General features: G+C 42.9%; 1 protein-coding gene across 1 annotated transcript in view; it reads left to right on the top strand.

Annotated features, from left to right (window-relative positions):
• The first annotated feature begins 252 nt into the window (after positions 1–252).
• The window catches only part of UST (uronyl 2-sulfotransferase), a 468,768-nt gene continuing 442,397 nt past the window's right edge, over positions 253–26,623 (top strand). The window contains exon 1 of the mRNA XM_033939040.1: positions 253–735. Coding sequence (XP_033794931.1) covers positions 549–735 — 187 coding nt within the window. The 5' untranslated portion in view covers positions 253–548. The remainder of the gene's footprint in view (positions 736–26,623) is intronic.

The following is a 26,623-nucleotide window of genomic DNA, read 5'->3' as shown; positions in this document are numbered from 1 at the left end:
TGGTGTAAACCGCAATGAAATCTTTTTGGTTATGGCGGTATAGAAGAATAAAGTTATGTTATGTTATTGTATAGGGGTAGAGAGGAACACATTGACAGCTTGTCCCCTACCTAAAAGCGTGAGACGTCAGATTAAAACAGGCGAACCTCCCGTTCGCGCCCCAAGGGGGCGCTCGCGTCGAAAGAGAGAAGCCTCTAAACCGGCGAGGGGCAAGAGAGGAAAAAAAAAAAAAAGAGAGACAGAAAACAACTTTCCTTGTACTTCGGGGAGAGAGGAAAAAAAAACCAAAAACCAAAACCAATCCCTCCCCGATCGCGCTGTAAGAAAGCGGTAACCCGACACCGGGGTTAAATGCGGGGAGGGTGGGATGGTGCGGCAGTGCCGAGAGGGAGCTCGAGCTGAGAGCCTCGCGCCGGCCCCGGAGCCCCCAGTGCCAGGCGATGCGGGCGGCAGGAGGAGGAGAAGAACGGTCTCCCGAGCCCCCGCTTCTCCCCTGAGCTGAGCCCGCCAGGCGGACGGATGAGCCCCCCCCGTGTCTCGGAGCCAGGATGAAGAAGAAGGGCGGCGAGCCCAAGGATGCGGGCGGCGGCTTGGCACGGCGCGGGCTACCCCGCTGCTCCGTGCGGGATTACGGCTTGTGCATGGCCAGCCTGCTGCTCTTCTGCCTGGGCTCCCTCTTCTACCAGGTGAACGGAGGCCCCCCGCAGCTTCTGCTCCAGCTCCGCAGCTACCTGGGTAAGAGGAAGGGGGGGAGGGGGTCGAGCTGGGCTTGCGGGGACTTGTCTCGGGCAGAGCTGGGCTGCCGGATATCTAGTGTACGGGATTAGGCAACTTCCTTTCCCCCCCTCCCCCGCCCCCGCCTATAGGAGGGATTTCGAGAGGGGATTCCGTCAACTTTCCTGAAGCAGAGTTTCCAAGGCAGCCCCACCATGTCGTTTTCTTCTGCTTATGCACGTGGGCTTTCCCTTAGTGCAGTTTCCCCCCCTTCCCTTGGTGGTTTTGCTCATCTAGGGGTGGCTTCATGAGCGATGGAGCTAACTGTTCCAAATTAATAGGGGGGGGGGAGAACTCATTTTACCCCTTCCTGACTCCATTGAGGGAGCTTGCTCAGTACTGGGGCTGTTGGAGCGTCCCCTGTAACCCACCGAGTTAACATTTGTACTCCTAAGTGGGAGTCGTACTCCCCTTGAATCCCACTGACAAATCTCCCAGTAGAGCCAAAGGCAGGCTGCTTGGCCCTTCAAAACACGTTGAGAGTGCTGTTGGATCCGTTTTCTGATTATCCTGCCGTTCCAAATGTATTTGGACAGAAATTAGGGTTTAAGAGATTTACTCGCAGTAATTTTTTTTCTCGGATTTAGCAGAACATGGGAGGGGGGGGGGGGGGTTGGCCACCAAACTCCATTCTTGCCCCCAGCAGCCCTAAGGGTTGCTGATGCTGTCTGCTAAGGCAAAATGTTGGTGGGGTCATGGCCCTGGTACTTTGTTCTATTGCCTGTGTATTTCATTATCACAAGGCCCTTGGGTAGCATTACATCTGGATTTCCCTGGTATTTTGTCCAAATAGGTCTTTTAGAAGCTATTTGGTTTTTGCATATTTTGTCTTGGACATAAGAATGTGATCCTCCCCTAATATGAAGCAGCTCCAGGGTCTGGTTTCCTGAGTCAGAAGTCAAATGGAAATAAGGCAAACTTACAGAGATATCAAGAAGAGAGAAAAGAACATGTGTGAAATATTGGATCAAAAAGTGTGTGTGCTGTCTGTTTCCCCCCTCCCCACCCAAGATAAAAGAGTGATGAAATTAACTGTGCGCTTAGTGAAAACACATGGGTTTGGATTTATATTTCATGTTCAGCTAGGTTCATAATCTGCAGCACCTCTTTCTTCTTCCTACCCCCCCATCCCTGCCTATACAGCTGACTTTCCTGCTTTCTGTAAAATAATGGATGCTTCCTTCCCCCTTCCCTCTTGGGAGGAACTATGCTTACCCACACATCTGTTCTGGTGGCTTTAGTGAGTGCTGGGTCATGTCATACCTGCATGTTTCACAAGACTACTGTATAGGGCTCCTTGTGGCTGAGTCTTGAGACTGAAATCTGCAAAGAAACAGGCAGACATAGGTAAGAAGTACTGCAGGGGATGGGAGAGGATTGTAACAGAGAGTTGAGGACTGTTCCAAGTGTTATTTACCATGGACTTCCATATAATATTATTGTCAATTTGTTTACAATTTTAGCTTATTTTTAAAATAAGAATTTAGTCTGTTCACCCACTTTTAGGTCGCAGCACCCTTCATGGTGCAGGTATCTTAGGGCCTCTTTTATCAAACTGTGTGGCAAATGTACTGAAGACCTTTAAATCCCTATAGGCTTCGGCGCATATGCTGTGTCAGACAGTGCTAATTTGTTTGATAAAAGAGGCCCTTAGTGGAAAATCTGGCATTGGAGGTATGGAAGGAGCTCCCCCACTGAATTTCTGCCACTGCATGCATGCTCTGACTCTGAGGAGTAAAATAGCAACTTATTGAGAGGCATTATGCTACCTAGAACAGACTCGTGTGTGGGACCTGACAGGAGAGGTGTTCCGTTTGTGGTACCGGTGTACACTTTAGATAGGGACAACCTAACCATTAGGTAGGTTGAGGCAGTTGTCTAGGGCAGGAATAGGCAATGCCAGTCCTCGAGAGCCACAGGCAGGTCAGGTTTTCAGGATATCCACAATAAATATGCATGAGATAGATTTGCATCTCGAGGAGGCAGTGCATGCTGATCCATTTCATATACAGTGCTCCTCTGCAAATTCGCGGTTGGCGGTTTGTGGTCCTGGTCATTCGCCGTATTTTCCGACCGCGAACCGCTGACCAGGAGAGGACAGCCGGAGCGCCGGCTAGTGAATGAAATCACTCGCAGTATGCTCTGACCGCCTCTTCCTGTACTAAAGTCGGGCCTCACCTATCGGGAGCTGCTTTGACATGCAGCTCCTGATTGGTAAGGCCCTCCTTGAGGGCCGCAATCCAGTCGGGTTTTCAGGATTTCCCCAATGAATATGCATTGAAAGCAGTGCATGCACATAGATCTCATTGCAGCCCTTAAGGAGGGACTTTGAGACCCCTGCTTTAAATGTAGTACAAGCAGTCCCCAAGTTACAAATGCCCGACTTAAGTACGACTCGTCGGCGGTCATAGTTTAATTTGATTTCACTGAGCAGTATTTCCAGTGGCATAACATCCTACAATTCTCCTGCAGCAGATTCAGGAATGATGCATGGCCACATTAAAAACAGTCTGGTGCATTTTGTACCTTAGAGGGAACACTGGTAGGGACAGTTGACCCTTTTGTCAGCTGGAAACAGAGGTAAGCAGCAAAAATCTTAAAATCTACAAGTTCTGAGTTACATACAAATCTGATTTAAGAACAGCTTTGAAAATGTAACTCGTTCTTAATCTCTCAGATTTTCAAGATATCCCTAATGAATAGGCACAAGGCAGATTTGCATGCCTGTTGCCTCTATTACATGCAAATCTGCCTCGTGCCTATTCATTAGGAATATCTTGAAAACCCAACTGACTGGGGGTCCCCCAGGACAGATTTAAGAACTACTGGAGAATCAATATTAGTGGTTTACAAAATTAGTAGCATGTGTAAACTCCAAATCTTTTGGTGGCCTTCAGAGCTTTCTCTGTGGCCCTTGACTTGAAAAACTTTGGAGCCCAATAGGTTAGGAGCCTGCCGGGGGTGGAGCACCTACTTAGCCAGTTAGTGGTGATTTCTAGAATGTTAACTGGTTAATTAACTTATGTGGTGATGATAACTGGACACTGGTCTAAATATTGGCCGGCACCCAGTTAAGTTCTAGGTGACCACTGCGACACAGATATTAAATGTCGGGAGCCATGCGTGCCCTGGCATTGAATATCTGGGGTCGGTTCAGCTCTCGGCTGTGAGCAGCTCAGACACTGCTTACTTCCGTGGGCTGGTAATTGGGCAGATGATATTTAACTATACATTTGTACAGGGTTGTTGGGGGAGGGGACTTAAAGCTACAAAATTAATTAAAATGGGGGAGGGGCAAAAGGCTGACACTGGAGCTCCTAATATATTTGCACCAACTCTGAATGTTGAATGTGTCTCGAGATTATTTCACACCTTAAGAAACAGTGAAAGAGTAGGGGTATCCAATGTCAACCCTTGCCCTGTTGGTTTTTCAGGATTTTCACAGTGAATATGCATGATACAAGGCATCATGGTTTTACGAGAGGCAGGTCTTGTCAGACAAATCTGATTGCTTTCCTTGACTGGGTGACCAAACAGTTGGATATGGGAGGGGTGCTTTCAACACGGTGCCGCATAGGAGATTGATAAATAAACTGAATGCATGTGGTAAAGTGACAAACTGGATTAAAATCTGGTTAAGTGGAAGGCGACAAATGGTAGTGGTTTGCTTGGAGGAAAAGGATGTTGTTAGTGGAGTGTCGCAAGAATTTGTTCTTGGGCTGGCTCTATTTCACATCTTTTGTGAGTGATATTGCGGAAGGACTATCTGGCAAAGTTTGCCTTTTTGCAGATGAAACCAAGCTCTGTAATAGGGTAGACACCCCAGAGAGTGTGGATAACATAAGGAGGAATCTGGTGAAGTTTGAAGAATGGTCAAGCAATTGGCAACTAAGATTTAATGCTAAAAAATGGGCTACAAAAATCCAGGATAAAGTTATAGTATAGGAGGTGAGGAACTTTTGTGTGCGGAAGAAAAGTGGAACTTGGGGGTGATTGTGTCTGATGATTTCAAGGTGACAAAACAGATAGAAAAGGTGACAGTCAAAGCTTGGGTGCATAAAGAGAGGAATGGCCAGTAGGAAAAGAGAGGTGATAATGCCGCTGTATAAGTCTTTGGTGAGGCCCCATTTGGAATATTGTGTGCAATTTTGGAGACCATACCTTCAAAAAGATTTAAATAAGATGGAGTCGGTCCAGAGGGCTGCTGCAAAGCTGGTTAGTGGCCTTTGTCATAAATCATATAACATCCAGAGAAGAAGACGAGAGTTCCTGTTGATGAGACCTGCAGTTACAGCTATAGGAGGAGTTTTCTTTTTACGATATCCATGCAAGTGCATAATCAGATACAAATCTTTCAAATATGTTTTTTATGATCCATCCCAGTTGACTGGATTTCTGTCTCTTAAACGCCTTGACAAAGAATAGGTGACATCATTCTAATGAAGATAACTTCCTTCCACCATCATAGGCTATTGCTTTATCGTTAAATTTTTCTTAGTGATCTAAGTATTTCTATGTTGTAATTTTCACTCATTGAATTTTGGATCTCTAAAATAGAAGACTTGAGAATGATAGGAATTGCTGTTATTTCTTTGTTGTATTTAAGTTTCTTCCTTAATTCATACTATTTGTATGTATGTTTTTATTTCTGCCATTCTTTCTGTTCAAGATGTTTATGCTTGGAAATGTAACTGAAAATTAAATAAAGAATTAAAATAAAAAATAAATCATATAGGTGGCAAATGCTGCTCAGTTTGTGACTTTCATAAATCATATGGGGACAGACTTAGAGAACTTAGGGCCCCTTTTACAAAGCTGCGATAGCGGTTCTAGCGTGCGCTGAATTGCCGCATGCGCTAGACGCTAACGCCAGCATTGAGCTGGCGTTAGTTCTAGCCTCGTAGCGCGGGTTTAACGCAAGCTAAAATGCTGCGTGCGCTAAAAACGCTATCGCAGCTTTGTAAAAGGATCCCTTAATATGTATACTGTAGAGAGGAAAGATGGGAGAGTGGGGATATGATAGAGACGTTTAAATATCTCTGTGGCATTAATGTACAGGAGGCCGGTCTTTTTCAAATTAAGGAAAATTCCGGAAGGAGAGGACATAGGATGAAGTTAAGAGGTGATAAGCTCAGGAGTAATATAAGAAAATACTTCTTTACAGAAAAGGTGGTAGATGCATGGAATGGTCTCCCAGTGGAGGTGGTGGAGACGAAGACTATCTGAATTCAAGATAGCGTGGGACAGGCATGTAGGATCTCTTAGGGAGAAGAGAAGATAATGTATGGTGGGAAAGGGCAGACTGGATGGGCCATTAGGCCTTTATCTGCCGTCATGTTTCTGTGTTTCTATTATATACAAAAAGCCACTGTTGTTGAATCGATCGAGTCATATATTGGTTTGTCTTAATAAGTCTAACTTCAAGGACTAACGAATAATGAATTCATCCACCCATTAAGGGTGTATTTATCATATGTATGGACCTTCAGGCTGCAATCGGGTATATAACACCTGTTGCTTTACCGATGAAGTGTAAAGCAACAGGTGTTATATACCCGATTGCAGCCTGAAGGTCCATACATATGATAAATACACCCTTAATGGGTGGATGAATTCATTATTCGTTAGTCCTTGTAGTTAGACTTATTAAGACAAAACCAATATATGTCTGTGTTTCTATTTGCATACAATGGAGGCAGTACATATTCATTGGGGAAATCCTGAAAACCGGACTGTTTGAGGACCGATGTTGGATACCTCTTCTCTTGAATCTACTGCCTTGTGGCTTCCCCTAGCTTTTGACACCCTCACCAAGATCACCTAAATTCTATAAAACCTCATAATTGGAGTTCATGCTTTTAAATAAACTTTTTTTTTTTCCAGGTAAAAAGTATTTGCTGATGGCTCATTTGAGTTTGTGTGGCTGTCAGGGCTTACTGTTTTGCTTTGGCTGTTTTTTTCCTGCCCCCCCCCACCCCCAGTAGCTATTGCCCTAAGAAGTGATTTCCTAGCATTGCCTAATGGTTGTTTATCCTTGCATATCTCTGAAGTGTAGAATGAAGGCTCTGTGTTTTTTTTGTTTTCTAAGACATTGACAAAATTGTGCAGAAAGATGTTTCTTAATCTACAGTTGCAAACTACCTAAAATCCCCCTGCTGTTTCTGTTCAGAATGTGGAAATGCAGAAGGAAAACTGACTGTTGCACTTGGGTCTTGTGGTTTAACATTTTCCTTCCCTAGTAATACTGTTTGGGAGTGTATGAGCCATGTTTTTCAAATCAGGAAACAGAGCAAACCCAGTTTGTGTTGCAAGATTTATGCAGAAGATGCCTTTTTCAAGTTTTGAGATTTCAGACCAAATCCTTATTCTCTCAGGGCCTGTAAGCTATTGGGCAAGTGTCTTGACTCAGGCATTTTATGCTGTTTAACACATCTGGGGGGTCCATACAACTTAAAAAAATGAAGAGGCTGATCAGTTTGTATTAAATTGGAGCATACGGCACAGCATTGGGTGCTGCACAGTGTTTCCTACATAAGCTCGTCGGCTGAAGCAGGAAGGGGTTTTGTACAGAATTATCTATCTGAAAAAAAAATCTGTGCAGACATTACTACACTGTGCATTTAAATCTTTATGGTAACAAAGGCAATAGCTGTTACCCTTGAATAATCTTTTGAATGCCTTGAAACAGGTTCATTCCCTGCATTGTTTTCAAATGCTAGAAATGTAACTCTTGATCTCAGGTGGAGTAAAACGTTAAGCTCATTTTTCTGGTGACTGTTGTCAACGAAGGCGTCCAGGCACTTTAGCCATCCTTCTGGCTTCCAAACATGAATGCAAAAATCTTGAAAATACAAGCAGTTGGTAAACCCTAGCAGGGCCTCTCTCAAAACATTTGGGCCTTAGGCATGCATCTTTTTGGCGTATATCTTAATCCAATGTTCTGTTTGGAGTGATATCAATTCTCTCAGTTTGTGAGCATGTTGTGTACCTGGGTTGGTGAAGTCATGCAATCCTTTACATTTTTTTTGACTATCAGAGTGATTTAGGGGTCCATTTACTAAGGCACGCTAATCAATTTAGCAAGCGCTAAAGATTAGCACGTGCTAAATGCTAAGACATCCGTAGAATATAATGGGCGCCTTAGCATAAATCGATTAGCGCACACTAATCGGTTAGTGCGCGCTAAATCGGTTAGAGCGCCTTAATAAAAAGACCCCGTAGTCAAGAACTATGAGCCATGATGAAACATGTCTCAGGGTACATCCTGTATCTTGAGCAGTGAGTACAGCAGCAGAAGATGAAGTTTTGTTTTTCCTCTTTTTTTTGTTAATATTGCTGATATACTATAATGTGATGCAGACTATTCAAAAAGGAGAAATGAGCAGATACAAATTTAAATTGTGCTGTGTGTAGAGCATGTGATTTTTTTTTAAAGAAAAATTTACTGGTTTAGCCACTTGAATTCTTGAGCAGCATGGAATTTTTGAGATTGCATTCATAGTGGGATGGGGTAGCATTTGATATGCCATCTCTCTATGGTTACAATCAAAGCAATCTACTGTACTGTGTATATATTTTCAATTGCTGGTAAGAATCTCTGGAATTCAATTCCAGGTATAATGAGATTATGCAAAGATCGTATGTCTTTCAAGAAATTGTTAAAAACACAATTGTTTGTGGACACCTTCCTCTAGCTCTGTGGTTATTTGTTTTAGACTTGAATAATTCTGTATCAAGGAAATTTTGTGGGGGAGATTGACTGACTTATTTGTTTACTGCATTTTATAATGTTTGTGTTTGAAATTGTGGATGTACTGAATTTTTTTGCTCCATAAGACACACCTGACCATAAGACGCACCCTAGATTTAGAGGAGGAAAACAAGAAAAAACCATTCTGAACCAAATTCTCCCTGTCAGGCTCTGCACCCTGTCCCCCCTCCTTGCCAGGCACTGTACCCTGTCCACCCCTCTGGTGGTCTAGTGGTAGGCCAGGACAGGGCAGGCAGGGACAGGGTAGGCAGGCCTAGTAGCTGGCAGGCAGGTAGGGACAGGGAACAGGGCAGGCCTAGTGGCTGGCAGGCAGGTAGGGACAGGGCAGGCAGTGAGGGGCGGCCCTCTGTACCTTTTTGTACTCCCCCCACCCACCCCCGTGTACCATTTTTTACTTTTTAAAATCCCGACAGGGTCCCCGGTACCTTTTTGTACTCCCAGTGCTTCTCTTGCTGGATGGCTGCGGTAGTGACCTTTTTGTACTTCTGGCACTTCCCCCACTGGACGGCTGCGGTAGTGAGAGGCAGAGTGGCAAACAAGGCAGGTGCAAGCTTTTCGCACACCTGCCTAGTCCCGTGCCACTGCGTGAATAGCTGTCATCAGTTCTCGCCGCTTCTTCAACAGTGCCTGATATTCTCAGGGGCAGTGGCGTACAAAGGGGCGAGCAAGGGGGGGGAATGGTCTGTCCTGGGTACAACCCATAAGGGGGTGCTCCAAGGGCCAGCGTCATGATCTTACGGCAGTGACAGTGTTCACAATTGGCATAGAGCAAATTTTCTTATACTTTAAGCTGTTACAAGCAAAACATTTAGCTTGATCAGAGGTTCTGACGGGACCCGTCAACAAACTCAAAAAATCAAGTTTCAAGTTTACCTTTATTTGATGAATCGCTTATCACAATATCTAAGCGATGTACAGTTAAAAACCATCAGAGTGTGGTAATACATTTAGTTTTCAAAATTCACTTAAGAGACAGACATACATTTAGTTTACAAAAATCACTTAAGAGACCGACAGAGGTTGACGAACTAGAAGGGGTGGTGTCTCAAAAATTCAAATTTGATTCATATATATGAGCCTCCTCCACTGATTTCTCCAAGTGCTCCACTTGGTTCCCTGATGCAGGATCGAAACGGGCACCTGTAATGGAACTTTTTTGGTATGGCGGTATATAAGAATAAAATTATTATTATTATTAATGGTATCATGCATGGTCTTACCAATTAACTGCTCTTGTTGTAACTGCATCTAGCACTTGACATACTTCATATCTGCTTGTAAGTCTTACACTACCCCCTTCATGCTTCGGATTGAGACTGCATTTGCAACCAACCTAGCTGAATTAAAGAGTGATCCCAGAACAATGAAAAGAAGCACTCCAGTCATGAACCCTGTGAAGCATTTAGGTTTGGCAGGGACTTCCTGCATAGGCTGTATCAAAACATGTTCTAGCTGCCTAAGAATATTCTGAGCTTTAGCATTAGCAGTGGGTGGCTTATGTGATCTCTTATCCTCTGTTGTGTGCAAATGGAAGAAAAAATAGCTGACACGATAAAACGGAAAGACAAGACATATTTTAGATATATTAGTGATAGGAAGAAGTTCAGAAGTGGCATTGTGAGACTCAAAAGGTGAAGGGGAGAAATATGAAGAAGCTGACTAAAAAAAATAGGCTGAATTGCTTAACAGATATTTCTGTTCTATGTTCACAGCTGAAGGAACGGGATTACAGAAGACAAACGAATAGAGATAGAGTAGTGGTATACACTGATCGATTTTCAGAAGGTTGTGTTCGTGAGGAGCTAGCTAAAATAAAAGTAGATAAAGCAAAGGAGCCAGATGGTGTACATTCGAGGGTGCTAAAGGAACTTAGAGAAGTTCTGGTGCCTCCACTGATTGACCTTTTCAATGAGTCTCTAAAGTCAGGAGTGGTACCGGAGGACTGGAGAAGGGCGGATGTGGTCTCTCCACAAAAGTGGAAGTAAGGAAGAAGTAGGGAATTATAGGCTGGTAAGTCTGGCTTCTGTGGTATGCAAATTAATGAAAATGCTTTTAAAACAGAGAAAGGTGAAGTTTCTGGAATCCTGTGGATTACAGGACTGGAGACAACATAGATTCACTAGAGGTACCGGTAGGTCTTGTCAGACAAATCTGATCAATTTGTTTGACTTGGTGACCAGAGAATTAGATAGAGGGAGTGTGCTAAATGTGGTGTGTTTAGATTATAGCAAAAGCTTTGATAGTGTTCCACACAGATGTCAAATAAACTGAGTGCCCTCAGGGTGGGTCCCAAAGTGACGGGCTGGGTCACAAACTGGTTGAATGAAAGGCCTCTATTGGGTAGTTATTAATCCCATACAATACGACACGTTCTCTCCGATCCACAACTCAGGGGTTGCTAATGGTTCCTTCTTTAAAAATTATTGGAACCAGACGTCACGATATATATTCAGTAATGGCACCTCAGCAGATTCAAAAATAATTTAAAAACTTTTCTCTTTAGAGACGCATTTAATCTTTAAATAATCCATTTTTAATAATCTTAATCCCATTCCACATGTTCTTCCCTTATTTGGCTTTTTCCTTTCAATTATGAAAAATATTAATATTGCAACTGTCTTCCTTTCCTTTTCCTTTCCCTTATGTATCTGAGTCTGTCTGTTTTGTCAGTTTGTTTTTAACCCCTTTTATAGCAGCACTAGCTGATGTCCCGGCGTTGCACGGGTATTTAATTATAGCAATAACACTGTAAATGGATTCAAATAAAGATACTTTATAGTGGTGAATGAAATTATTTTTTTACAGCTTAATAAAAAGTACAATATTCAAATTATAATGTGAAATATTTGACAAAATGAATACAATACAACTAACGCAAAACGTGATTATAAACAACATTTTTAGTTTCACCTCCTGGAGCAAGAACATATAAATTCTTGGGTGAACCCACCCTTGAGCAAGCAACATAGAGTTGTGGGCCGCGAGACCCCCAGAACATATCACCCCAGGTAGTGAGGGATCTGCATACCAAGTTTCGTTCAAATCGGTCAAGCCGTTTTTGAATTACAGTGAGAAAGGCAGCTTTTTACATTTTTTCCATTGACATGAATGGGTGAAATCTGATTTTCTGTTTGTAGCTCCGCCCACATGTGCAGGTGGGCCGCGAGACCCCCAGAACATATCATCCCAGGTAGTGAGGGATCTGCATACCAAGTTTCGTTCAAATCGGTCAAGCCGTTTTTGAATTACAGTGAGAATGGCAGCTTTTTACATTTTTTCCATTGACATGAATGGGTGAAATCTGAATTTATGTTTGTAGCTCCGCCCACGTGTGCAGGTGGGCCGCGAGACCCCCAGAACATATCACCCCAGGTAGTGAGGGATCAGCATACCAAGTTTCGTTCAAATCGGTCAAGCCGTTTTTGCGTGATCGCGGCACATACACACACACATACACACATACATACCTCCGATTTTATATATATATAGATAATGAACTCTAGATCTATCTTATATTTTATTGTTACTCGCTTAGCATGTAATAAGCGATTTATCAAATTTAAATAAACTTGAAACTTGAGGTCGCTCTAAGGAAAGTTACCAATGGTGTGCTTCAAAGTTCTGTTCTTGAGCCTGTTCTTTTTAGCATTTTTATAAATGCTATTGCTGCAGGGCTGTCGGGTAAGATTTGTCTCTTTTCGGATGATACCAAAATCTGCAATCGAGTAGACACCCAGGCTGGTGTGAATAACATGAAGAAACATGATGATATCGTAAACCGCTTTGATCTCATTTGTAGCCCAAGCGGTATATTAAGGGCTCCTTTTACTAAGCTGCGCTAGCGGTTTTAGCACGCGCTTAGCACACGCTAAATTGCCGCATGCGCTAGACACTAACGCCACCATTGAGATGGCGTTAGTTTTTGACGTGTAGCGCGGATTTAGCGTGCGCTAAAACCGCTAGCGCAAGCTTAGTAAAAGGAGCCCTGAGAGTTTTTAAAAAATACACGAAGAATACTACCAAAGAGCAAATCTAGTTTGTTTCTCTTCCAAATTAATGATATGATGATCCCTTGTTTTAATTTAATTTTTTTATTTTCTCTTCAGTTATAATCTCATTTTTACCTAACGAGTCATTGGTGAGTTTTCTTTGGTAGTATACATATACTTAAAACATTTTTTGCACAAATGATGGGATAATAGGTATTACTGAATAATACTGTATATATTCAATTAGTTTCACTCGTGCAGTCGGTGGTTGGGATACTCAGCTAATATTTGTTAGACTTAGGGGGTAATTGGCTTGAAGAAGTTGAAAAACACTGATTTACAGCATACTTTAAAACAGTGTTTTTCAACCTTTTTACACCAATGGACCGGCAGAAATAAAATAATTATTCTGTGGACCGGCATCGGTCCGTGGACCGGCGGTTGAAGAACACTGGGCTAAGTCGTCAGCCAGACCCCACCCATCTCTACCCAATCTCCACCCAGACCCCGCCCCCATAATAGTACTATTTGCACCTTGCACGTCCCGTGCCTCATCTGGAAGCCTTCCCTCTGACGTTGCAACGTCAGAGAGAAGGCTTCCGGTTCAGGTGCAGGATGCCCGTAGGAGCCACTGCCCGTGGCTTTGTGTACTGAATCAGTTAGGAAGAGGGAGCTGGCTCGAAGATAACGCCGCATCAATCGCACCGTGGACCGGCGGTTGAAGAACACTGTTTTGGGCCTAATGCACGTGCTGGCCCTGTGGACCGGCAGGAAATTTTTGTGGACCGGCACTGGTCCATGGACCGGTGGTTGAAGAACACTGCTTTAAAACACACCTTCTCTCAACCGTAGCATACAACCAACTGACTGCACTGAACAAGTTGAAACTTGTCACACACTGTTTCTAAGGTTTGATGCACTACTTTCTGTATTGAAGATACCTTTCTTTCTGTTGGATGGTGCTCAGCAGCAGCATTCACTATGTTTTTTAAAATCACACCTCATGTTTGGTTAATATACCATTTTATATTGATTTTTTTCAGACCCCTGATGCAGGCTTCATGCCGAAACACGGACCGTATCGGGTTATATGTATTAAAATTTTGTTGTCCCTATTCTTTAGGCCACTGGTGCTATTTTTTTTTTTGTCTGTATTGCTTTGAGTGCACTCACTCGATCCCTTTCTTATTTAGCCATGACTTTACTGAGGAGACATTAAAACTTTAACATCATTTTAGTTTATTATAACATCAGATAAGGTTTTATAAAATTTTACAGAATGTTATTTGTTGAGGTGAGACACTACTTCTTGAGGGTTCTTTTAAATACAGTTGAATTATTTTCATACCTATATATATATATTGAGTTTAAAATATGGAACATATCCATAATAAAGAAATCCATTTGTATGTGCACCTGAAGGCATTACTTGTAAGAGTAGCCAGCAGCCCTTCACCACTGTATCAAATTTATACACCAAATGCACATCTCACTCTATGGCACGGGTGCCCAATACGTCGATCGCGATCGACAGGTCACTCACTCAGGCGACCCCAGTCGATCGCAGAGCGGGTTCCCTTCCCTTCTCTTTTTTTTCCCCTCCTGATTAGCCCGCTCCTGAATTCTGCTGCTGCCGCCGCTGCTCAACATTAAAAAAAAAACAAAAAACGGCTTGAAGAACTTATGCTCCGGGGGCTAAAGTGTGCTTGTTCCGGCTTCCCTTCTCTTCCCTCTGAAACCGGAAGTTATGTCGAGGGGGGGGGGGAAGAAGGGAAGCCGGCACGCACATGTTAGAGCCCCGTTCGCGGGTTAAAGCGGGAGACAGGTCAGTGAAGCTTGTGATTTGCTCTTCTTGCTGCCAGGTCCTGCCTATTTTCTGTTTCCTCAAAGGCAGGACCCGGCAGCATTTCTCCCAATAGGTCGATCTTGGGCCGATCAGCCTTCCTCTCCCCGACGTCAATTCTGCCGTCGGAGAGGAAGTTCTGGCCAGCGGAACTTCCTCTCCGACGGCAAAATTGACGTCGGGGAGAGGAATGCTGGTGGGCCCGAAGCAAGGAGAGCTTGGCCGGCGGCGGGCGGCTTTGGGGGCCTGTTATCCGGTGGCAGTGGCTTGGGGGAGGGCAGGAAGGGAGAAAGAGGGCAGGCAGGGAGACAGAAGGAAAGAAGAGAAACAGAAAAAAAGAAAGGGGGCATGAAGAGAGAAAGAAAGAGAGGGCAGGGAGAGAGGAAGAAAACATTGGGGGGGGGGAATGAGGTCAGGAGAAGAGGAAGCATACAGGCTAAAAGAAGAGAAGAAAGATTGGATGCACAGTCAGAAGAAGAAAGTGCAACCAGAGACTCATGAAATCACCAGACAAGGTAGGAAAAATGATTTTATTTTAATTTTAGTGATCAAAATGTGTCTGAATTTATATCTGCTGTCTATATTTTACAATATGGTCCCCTTTTACTAAACCGCAATAGTGGTTTTTAGCGCAGGGAGCCTATGAGCGTCGAGAACAGCGCTGGGCATTCAGCGCAGCTCCCTGCGCTAAAAACTGCTATTGTGGTTTAGTAAAAAGGGAGGGGGGTGGGTATTTGTCTATTTTTGTTACTGAGGTGACAGTGCATAGAGTCATCTGCTTTGACCTCTTTGGAAAACCCCCGGAATAGGAATGATAATTAACAATTCTATGCGTACAGCGTGCGTTGTGTTTTTTAAAAATTTTATTGTTGGTAGATCATTTTGACTTGGTCATTTTAAAAGTAGCTCGCGAGTCAAAAAAGTGTGGGCACCCCTGCTCTATGGCATTTCTGCAGGCTGGTCCAGCATCTTCCTTCCCTCCTCTATTGTGTCCAGTGGTTTTCTTAACCCCCCCCAAACTCCTCCCCCCAAAAAAACCCTCCCCCCACCAGTCTAGCTGCTTCCAGCAAAATAAATAAATAAACAAGACAGGTAGCATAAAGGTGTGGAGCTACTTTTTAGGCTGTGGTGTGAATAGTTCTTCCAGTCTCTCCCGTTCTGACATGGACTTCCCGTTTCTGAGGGGCGGAACCAGCAGAGCCATAAGTGGCACGGCCTAGACAGTGGAAACGTGTGAAGTTGTTGGGTTGGATTTTTTTTTTTTTTTCTAATTTAGATGAGACGAAGAGAGAGCCATGCAGAAGGCTATGGGTGAGGAATAGGGACAGGAAGGTTTGTTACTGAGAAATAAGGAACACCAGAGATTCTATACACTTTTTTTTTCCATCTGTGGGTGGTGTTTACAATAAATGTGACGCACAATTTTTACACCACAAATCGGATATCTATTCTTTGTTTTCTATGCTAAAGTAGGTGCATATGTTTCTAGAATATGACTTGTTTACTATGTTATATTCTTTTTGGTGTCTAATTCCCTGGAGTGTTTACATAGTACATATATAATTATCATCAGTGACAGAGGTTAGTGTGGGAAGGCAGCCAATGCAGCTGCACCAGAGCCATTCAGTGAAGGGGTCTTTGCTGTATTCAGTCTGTTTTTAATTCAATTGCCTAACAGACCTATCTACTGAAGTTTACATTGTTTAATTTTCTGGCCACTGTATTCTAATGCATTTAACGCATGCCTAATATCTAAATTTATTAAAAGGTATTGCCTGCAACTATTTGGCTGACTTTTTTCTTTTTGCATGTTGTCAGACAATTCCGAACTCAGGTCCTGCCTCAGTCCCACCCACTGTACCCTTCCCAACAGCTGAACCACTAACTGTGTATGCCCTTCCTTCTGTTTGGGATCCACTCTCTGGTCTTGCTGATGGCTGCCAAAATCTTTAATCCAGTCCTGCGGGACAGTGAAGCAATAGGTGAAATGGTTTATATCAAATAATAGGTGAGAGAACCAACATCCATATTAAAGCCTTTTGTTTTATTTCATTTTATCATCTTAATTTCAAATGGTGTGGTTACTCAGGGAATGATCTTCCTTTGACAATGTTTACCTCCTGAACTGTAATTTTATTTTCTTTGTAATATGTCTCTGAAGATTCATTCCTGTCCTTAATCTTTTGGCTTCTTTCACCAGTGTAACATCCTTCATCATATTTATTTTTGCATTGGATCATCTAAACTACATTCTTCACAAACCAAGTGAAGCTTTATTTTAAATATCTTTCCCGGGGTAATGTATCCAAATGGGTTAATTTTGTGCATACTGTGATAATACTGAATCACTTCTGAGCCAGGATATGTTAAGCATGATCTCAGTGTCCAAAAATTTACTGCTAGTACTTTTTCTTTAATCCTTGCATTGTGCCAATGAACATAGGCCACATATTGAGATGTGCTTGAAAATTCATTTTTATCAAACCAGTTGCGTCTACTACAATTGGGAATATGTCTGCATATTTCTGCCACGTTTTCTTAAGTCTCTGCATTTTGTAGTACTTGGGCTGACATTTTATAAATGAGCAAAAACCAAAATAACAGATTATAGCCACCATTAGAGCGTTTGAGCAGGTTTCAACAGTGCCCCTAGTGGTTACAGCAAAAATCGATCCAGGCGTGTAACTCAGAATGAAGTCAGGGACTGAAATACTATATATAACCCCCCCCAAACTTCCAACAGCAATAGTTCTAAAAATATATATATATATATATATATATATATAGTTTTAATAGTCAGAATGTGCGAAGTCAAAATGAAATGTAATTAAAAAAAAACTTCAAGGGGAAAATCCTGTGTAGTGCTCAGGATTTCTCCACACAGTTCACTGAACTCCCAAAACTGTACTTTTTAACTCAAACAGATTCTTTTCCAAAGTTCTTTCCCCAGCCTGCTCAATGCAGGTCCCAGGTAAGTCCAGCTCCTTAGCTGTAGCAGTCCAAGCATTCAAACAGCCTAAACACGAGAGCCTCCACAGCTAACACAGCACTGCTAGGACCAGGAGAATTGCCTCAAGTTTGCATTATGTAAAGCACAAAAAACAGCTTTCAAAATTCTCTCCCAGATAATGGCAAACTTCCCCCATAAAAAAAAACAATCTCAGCATCCTAGTAGCTTGGGCTGAACACAAGAACAAAGAACTCAAAACTCCACAGTTCTGGCAGTAAATGAAAAGGCAAACAAAAAACACCCTCAGCAAAATCAGCAGAAGCAAAAACAAAACAGTTGCATTCAAATGTCCCAAACATATCAAAATCAAAAATACGCACAGCTCTGCAATCAGTTCTGCCATTTGCTTCCTCCTGCAGCTCCAACAGCACTCCCCGGCCTGGGGCTGCAAACAGTGGTGGGGACCCAGCTTCTTCCACACCCAGGTCTAAGGCATTACCCTTTTTTGAGCCTGAAACTTTCTCTGTGGGAAGACACCCATGTCTTCCCCCTCACCTCTCTCCAACAAGTGCAAATGACTAGCTTTTCATAAGGGGAGCCACGCCCTGCCCTAGCTGAGCCTACTCTCACCTAGGGCACTCTTGGGCTCCCCCCTGGTGGACACTAGAGAAATAACAGGGACCAAGGCAGGCACGGAGCCTGACTGGTCACAAGATGTTGACACAAATGAAAACAGAGCTATCAATTAAATCAGATGGAAAATTTTTACTTTTCCAAAAATCCACACACTTCTAATGATATCTAAATGTGTAATATTTTAATTGTTAAATATTTTTTAAAAATCACCAAAATCAGCTTAGACTATAGCCACATGAAAGTATACTGAAAGACTTAAGTCCCCCCAGACAAACTTTGCTCCCAGCTGGATACAAAGTTTCATTAATACCCAATGTGTATCCATGTTTTAATCCTTCCTAAAAGGGTGATTGTTCCAAAAATGGATTCACAATCTTCACTTTTTCATCCATCATTATAGTGCCAAGGGATACACACAGCACAGCACAGCCCCATACACATATACCCTAAATTCTCGAAAACATTCATACTATATGATTTTGTTATACTTCCTAAACAATAAAGCACCCTTCCCCCCAAATATGAAACATTTCAAAACACTGATTCAGACCATCTATTCTTCAAACTCCTTTCACATTAAGGAGAATTCAAACTGTTCTCAGCACAAAAAACCCCCAGTTTTACATAGAATATAAAAACAAGGCAAACAACCCCAAGACAGATACACAGCAAAGAGAAAGTGGGGAAGGTTGATGTGTATGGTTCTTCCCCACTTTCTCTTTGTTACATAGAATATAAACATCAGCTCAGTTCTGGCTGTACTGTAGAAAAGAATCTATTGACTTAGAGTCTATACTAAAATGCCTGCAGAAATAGGGTTACCATATTTGTGAAGACAAAAAAAGAGGACATATAACCCTGCCCACACTCCACCCAAAGACCCACCCATCTTTCATCCATTTTCTTGATCGCCCTTCCCATCCTCTGAGTGCTTCTCTCTCTCTCCCTCCCTCCAAATTTCCTTCCCCATGGGTGCATCTCTCTTCTTCCAGTCCTCACCCTTCCTTCCCGTGGGTGCCCCTCTCTCTCCTTCCAACCTCCTCTCCTGCTGTTTCTGTCTCTCCCCTCCCATCCAGCCCAACCCTACTCCATGCTTTTTTCTTCACCACTCTCTCCTTTCCATAATGTTTCTCCAACCCTCCCTCCCACCATGCTGTTTCTCCATCCCCCTTCCCCCATGCAGCTTCTCTAGCTCTTCCTCCCATGCTGTTTCTCCAGTCCTCCCTCTCTCCATTCTGTTTTTCCAGCCCCATTCCCTCTCCTCCCTCCTTCAACCTCCCCTTCTTTCTACGATGCTGCCTCCCTTCACAACTTCTCTAGTTCCCAACTCCACCTATCTCCTCTCTGGCCGCTGTAATTTAGGCTTCGGGCAATCGGCAGCAGCAATGAGGTGATCCTGCTGCTGCTGGCCTGCCCCGGAAGCTGCCTCTCTACAGAAACTTCCTTTTTCAATGTAGGTGGAGGCCTGCAGATAGGCGGCTTTTGGGGCAGGCTGGTGGCAGCAGGCTCACCTCGTTGCTGGTGCCTGAGGTTGAATAACAGCAAATGGGAAGAGGTAGGTAGGGGAGTAAGGAGAGCCAGCTAAACTCAGACAGAATCTCTATTTAAAATAATTTTCTGGGCACCCGAATAGTCTGGAAAAACCAGGACATGCCCTCCTTTTTAGAGAACATGGTAACCTTATGCAGAAGTGCACCTATATTTGCTGGTATTTCAAAGAGGAGCAGCCATTTTACAAATAAGATTATAAGAAATGCCTGCACCGGATCAGACCATGGGTCCATGTAGTCCGGCGATCCGCACAGGCGGAGGCCCAGCCAGGTCTACCCTGGCGAATACCTTAGTTACTCAATGTGTCTTTCAAGAAGATATGCATCTAACTTGCCCTTAAATCCTGGAATGGTGAAAAAATTAATAGCACAGGCCTTCAGCTTCCATGTGGAGGTGTTGACACTTAGCTGGTTTCACAGCCTGCACGTGTAAGGGCTACAATTGTAACATGGTTTCATTTCAAAGGTGGACATAAACTACATACATGGGATTAAGGAGAATGACTCCCTTAACCCTCATGTATTTCTCTGGCCAAAATGAGTGTTTTCTAAAAATCTATAAATTCCTTGTGAACAGGTGTAAAACCTAAAGTGGAAATTTTTTTCACATAGATGTGTGTTTCTTTTGTCCAAACCATGCTACCTTGAAATCTCTAAACATGTGTAAATGTCCACATGTAAATAGTAGTGTTCTGAAATTGGGCTTGTATGCGATATACCATATATACTCAAATATAAACCAAGATTTTTAGGCCAAAATGGTGCTTTTGTCCTCTCCTTCCAATGATGGTGCAGCTCTTCACCACTGCATCACCCGCCACCCAATAGCCAGTGCTTTTGTCTGCCCCTTCACTTCCACCCCACCCCAATGACTGGTGCTGCTGCCCTCCACTCCACACCCCCTCCCCCCCGGTCTGGCATTGCCCTTACCATTCTAGTGCTCAACAGAAATGATGCCAGAGTTCTTACCTATGTTGGTGTAGGGCCTTGAGCATCTGTGAACGCTCAAGGTCTGCCAACTCCCACCCTCACTGACAGGTCTTGCGCATGTGCAGTTCCTCAAGGTCCTGTACTGGCAGAGGCCAGAACACTGGAGTCATCTTGTTGAGTACCGTAATGGTAAGAGCAATGCCATTCGGGGTTGGGGGTGGACAGAAGAAACTCTTTTAAAAATCCAGGTCAGAGCATTGGCAGGATAGTGACTCCACCAGGAAACTACTGTGTATACTCAAATTTAAACCATGATTTTTGGGCAAAGTTGCCGCAGAAACTCGTTGCATCCATTTTCACTAATGAGACTGCATAGGCAGGAATGAATGAGGATCACTGCTAGACCACCAGAGTTTAAGGTAGGCCCTGAGGGAGGCCTGCTCTGGTTCCAGTAGAAGGCATAGTGGGTGCACAGTCTGCTGGGATAGGACCTGACATCTCACCTCGGAAGGAGAGAGGGATTGCTTTTGTCCTGGCTCACTACTGTCCCACCAGAGTTTAAGATAGGCCCGGGGAGATGCTGTAGTCAATGGGTCTGGGAAGGAGCGGGGGAGGAGTGTAGAACTGGTTGGTACTTCCTACTTTTTTTTAGGAGAAAAATGTTATCTCAGTTTATATTCAGGTTGGTTTATATTTGAGTATATATAGTGAACCACCTAGTACAATAGAAAACAAGATATAAACACATACAAGCTGTGGGGGCAGAACACAATAATTTTTTACTAGAATTCTGAATACTGGCATACTGTAATTTGTTTTGAACTTTCTAAGTAAAAAAAAAAAAAATAGGTCACTCAATTATAATTTTTCCTAAACTTTTTTTTCCCTTTTTATTTAATAATTTGTATATCTTCTGTCAATTGATCTAAGGATTGAAGATATACCTTAAATAGGATAGGGGTAATGGAGTTTTTTTGTGGGATATCTCACTCCATATAATGGCCTAAACTGAACACAGAAGCAAGAAAAAGAGGTTATTGGTCTTTCAGAGGCTTTGGCCACAGCCATTTTTTTAATTCAGTAATTTAAAATTAGGCTAGACAGACATGTTAGGTCTCTTGGCAGGTGCTGAGAGGCCTATTTCCAGCTGAACAACAACAAAAATTTACAAAAGGATGTTATATAATTTGTTACCCGGTTGCCCATAGTAACATCCTAGAAAAATAAACCCAATACTCAATTTTTTATATATTCATAACTCTTCTTGAAAGGACAGCATTAAATGCAAAATCACTGTTAGCTGTACTGCCGACTCTCCTCAGGCTTTCTATGGTCTCTGGCATTTTGCCAAAGACTTCCAAAGACTTTGCCAAAGACTTCCAAATTTGGTTGGATTATCAGATGTCATTTGGAAAACGTATCTGTTGAAAGATGTCTAGTGTTTGTAGGTTGGCTCACAAGGATCATCCAAATTACCTCAGTTATATTCGGATGGGTTTATATTTGAGTATATATATATGTCAGTGGTCTCAAACTCAAACAATTTGCAGGGCCACATTTTGGATTTGGAGGGTCTCCAAAAAAATAGTTAATGTCTTATAAAAGAAATGACAATTTTGCATGAGTTAAAACTCTTTATAGTTTATAAATCTTTCGTTTTGGCTAAGTCTTAATAATAATATAGTCATTTACAGCTAAAGAGACATATGATCAAGAAACTGTTTTATTTTACTTTTGTGATTATGATAAAAATACCGAGGGCCTCAAAATAGTACCTGGGGGGCCGCATGTAGCCCCTGGGCCACGAGTTTGAGACCACTGATATATGTTTAAATGCTGCTATTTATAGCAGGATATAAGGAGCAGGGGCAGAGATGAGGGTGGGGGTGGGGCACCACTGCCCCAGGCACCTCTTATCCTTGCTACGGTCTCCAAAACTGAACACAATACTCCAAGTGGGGCCTCACCAATGACCTGTACAGGGGCATCAACACCTTCTTTCTTCTACTGGTTATGCCTCTCTTTATACAGCCCAACATCCTTCTGGCAGCAGCCACCGCCTTGTCACACTGCTTTCTTGCCTTTAGATTTTCGGACACTATCACCCCAAGGTCCCTCTCCCCCTCCATGCATATCAGCCTCTCACCTCCCAGCATATACAGTTCCTTCCGATTATTAATCCCCAAATGCATTACTCTGCATTTCTTTTCATTGAATTTTAGTTGCCAGATATTAGACCATTCCTCTAACTTTTGTAGATCCTTTTTCATGTTTTCCACTCCCTCTCGGTGTCTACTCTGTTACAAACCTTTACTTATAACCTTCAGCAATGTCACTCACAAACATATTGAACAGGATCGACCCCCAGCACTGAACCCTGAGGGACTCCGCTACTCTCCTTTCTTTCCTCCGAGCGAGTTCTATTAACCACCATCTTCTGGCGTGTGTCTGACAACCAGTTTCTAATCCAGTTCACCACTTTGGGTCTTAACTTCAGCCCTTCAAGTTTGTTCAAGAGCCTCCTATGAAATCTAAGTAAATTACATCTAACACAGGGGTGTCAAAGTCCCTCCTCGAGGGCCGCAATCCAGTCAGGTTTTCAGGATTTTCCCAATGAATATGCATGAGATCTATTTGCATGCACTGCTTTCATTGTATGCTAATAGATCTCATGCATATTCATTGGGGAAATCCTGAAAACCCGACTGGATTGCGGCCCTCGAGGAAGGACTTTGACACCCCTGCTCTAGCATATGACCTTGATCCAGTTCTCTGGTCACCCAATCAAAAAATTCAATCAGGTTCATTTAGCATGATTTACCTTTTTGGTGTTTACTTACCTTTAGTAAAGCCATGTTGCCTCGGATCCGGTAACCCATTAGATTCTAGAAAGTTCACTATCCTTTCTTTCAGCAACACTTTCATTTTTTTTTCCAACAACTGAAGTGAGGCTTACCGGCCTGTAGTTTCCCGCTTCATCCCTGTGACCACTTTTGGGAATAGGGATCACATTCGCTCTTCTCCAATCCCCAGGAACCACTCCCGTCTCCAGAGATTTGTTGAACAAGTCTTTAATAGGATCCGCCAGAACCTCTCTGAGCTCCCTCAGTATCCTGGGATGGATCCCATCCGGTCCCATCGCTTTGTCCACCTTCAGTTTTTCAAGTTGCTCATAATCACTTTCCTCCGTGAACAGCACAGAATCTACTCCATTTTCTCGTGTAACTTTGCCAGACAACCTCGGTCCTTCTCCAGGATTTTCTTCCATGAACACAGAGCAGAAGTATTTGTTTAGCATGTTTGCTTTTTCCTCATCACTCTCCACATATTGGTTCCTAGCATCTTTTAGTTTAGCAATTCCATTTTTCATCTTCCTCCTTTCACTAATATATCTGAAAAATTTTTTGTCTCCCTTTTTCACATTTTTAGCCATTTGCTCTTCCACCTGTGCTTTCGCCAGATGTATCTCTCTCTTGGCTTCTTTCAGTTTCACCCGGTAGTCTGTTCTGTACTCCTCTTCTTGGTTTTTTTTTGTATTTCAGGAACGCAAACTAACTACCTTCTATCATTGCAGATAGTTATTCGCTCTTTTTATGTTTTCAATCTTTTTCAACAGTAAAGTAGAGTTAGTATTGTTATTCTGTTGAAACCTTTATTGTTTGTCCATTTTGGAATGCCATTTAAGGAATTCCCTTTAAAGAATATCTGTGGGATTTGAACCCTGGTTTCTCTGGAATTGAAGCTACTCTACTATTCCAATAAACAACTGGAGCCAGTGCAATAATTAAAGGATTTGACCTTCAGTTCTTGCTTATACAAAGGGAAGACTACTACTACTAGGTACTGTGTACTGTAGTAACTTACACTAATCAGAATAACACTTATAGAACAGTTTAGGAGTTTGTAAGGAAAGAATTCTTACTATGGAAAATTGAGGTTCTCTGAATAGAATTACAATGACATAAAATCCTATTTCACCACATGTACAAATTACATACACTTGTGCATATTTTCATTCAAGTTTCCACATTAATTTTGATGATTGTAGTTGGTCATTTTATTTGTAACCTTGCTGCCCAGATGGGTTAAGTTGTGGTTTGAATTCTGGGATTTTTGCCTGTCGCATCAATTGTTGTGGAGAAATTACTGTTGGCAAAACCATGTGCTTTTCTGTCAAACTTCCTAGTTTAAATACTAAAATTGACATATAGGCTAATGGTACCTGAGATCAATTCTTTCTATTAACTATAACTATTGTTAATCGAGTCAAGCCTTGATTTAGTTTTTGAGGACAAGTTAATTTGTTAGACTAACTTGATTAACTAGCTGGAACTTCTTTAAATGGCCCCTGTTTACAGCACCCTTCCTACCTTAACTCCCACCACAAAAGTACTATGGGATTGCTAATGGAATGAGTCTTATGATGCCTAAAAGGAAGAGTCTGAGAATAAAAGAGGTGGTATATTTATTTTTCAGTCAATCAGTCATGAAACCCACAATAAAAACTGGGACTAGAGATCTTTATTTTGGTCATCTCTGCTGGCTGAGCAGCTCTCTTTTTGTTTCTTGGTTGCAAAAGTGGTCCAAGCCCTAAGGGCACTGGCATTTTTGTGGTTTTGCTCTGCTGGTTGAGCTCAGCAGTGGACTGCTTCCCAGGAAACTTCAGAGAAACAGAGGCATTTCTTGGCACCAGAGCACTGGGTACAATTCCTAGTTCAATTTTATGTGTCACCTCATTTAGCGCAGAAACTCCACCTTTAGGGGGTAATTCTATATAGAGCCATCTAGTTTTAGGAAGAATGTTCATAAAAGGGTCATGTTTTATTTATTCACGTGCATGACCTCTTATAGAATACTGACTAGCCTAATCTGAAGATGCTCTGTAGAAAGTTCCAGTATTTTTCTTTAGCACTAGCCGATGTTAGGTCAATCAGGCTGGTACTCCTGGGCTATGGTCTATGGGCTGGTACTCCTGGGCTCAGCTGGTTGCAACCACATAGTGAGGTTGAGCCTAATGGTCGCTCCCAGATTCTTGGTTCTTGGATTGGACCTAGTAGAGTGCGTTGCTGCCCCAGTCACACTTTGTAGCATCCACTGGGTGAGGCATTGGCTCAGCCCTGCAGGCCCCCATCCCTCTAACTTTATGGCCCATATAGCTTGTATGGGTGCTTTTCTCCTGCAGCTCCAAGGCAATACAGTTTTAATCTGGTCTTCTGTGTGGAAGGTTCACTTAGTACAAAAAACACCAACAACCCAAAAACAGTCCAGTCCAGTGAACAGGGGGGTCGGAGTCACAGGCCAAGGTCGGTCTGAGTGGTCAGACAGGCCTGCATACACCAACCACGTGGCTGGGCATCCCCTGCCAGAAGACACTATGCTGTTTACAAGAACTGGCAGCTAACCTCAACTGCCAATTTGGTCTGCCTTTCTTGTGACAGACCGTTTCCAACTCCATAAACTGTCCTGGGGGAGGGGGAATGATAGGGAAGCTGCACAGAGGCATTGGGACCTGTGATTCCAAGGTCTTTGGTGGAAAGAGTAGCCATGTTAGATTCTGTCTGTTTTACGCCTGCTGCAGTCTCTGTGCAGCAGACTTTTAAAACATAGAAACATGATGGCAGATAAAGGCCAAATGGCCCATCCAATCTGCCCATCTGCAGTAACCATTATCTCTTCCTCTCTCCAAGAGATCCACCAGGCTTTCTTGAAATCAATCTCTGTCTCCACCACCTCTACCGGGAGACTGTTCCATGCATCTACCACCCTTTCTGTAAAAAAGTGTTTCCTTAGATTACACCTGAGCCTATCACCTCTTAACTTCATCCTATGCCCTCTCATCCCAGAGCTTCCTTTCAAATGAAAGAGACTCGTATGCATTTACATCACGTAGGTATTTAAACATCTCTATCATATCTCCCCTCTCCCCCCTTTCCTCCAAAGTATACAGATTGAGATCTTTAAGTCTGTCCCCATATTCCTTATGACAAAGACCACTCACCAATTTAGTAGCCTTCCTCTGGACTGACTCCATCCTTTTTATATCTTTTTGAAGGTGCAGCCTCCAGAATTATACACAGTATTCTAAATGAGACCTCACCAGAGTCTTATACAGGGGCATCAATACCTTCTTTTTCCTACTGGCCATACCTCTCCCTATGTACCCTAGCATCCTTCTAAGAA

This window comes from Geotrypetes seraphini, chromosome 3 (genome assembly GCF_902459505.1).
Source record: "Geotrypetes seraphini chromosome 3, aGeoSer1.1, whole genome shotgun sequence".
Lineage (NCBI taxonomy): Eukaryota > Metazoa > Chordata > Amphibia > Gymnophiona > Dermophiidae > Geotrypetes > Geotrypetes seraphini.
Note: the sequence above shows the minus strand (reverse complement) of the source record. Positions and strands in the feature narration are given on the sequence as shown.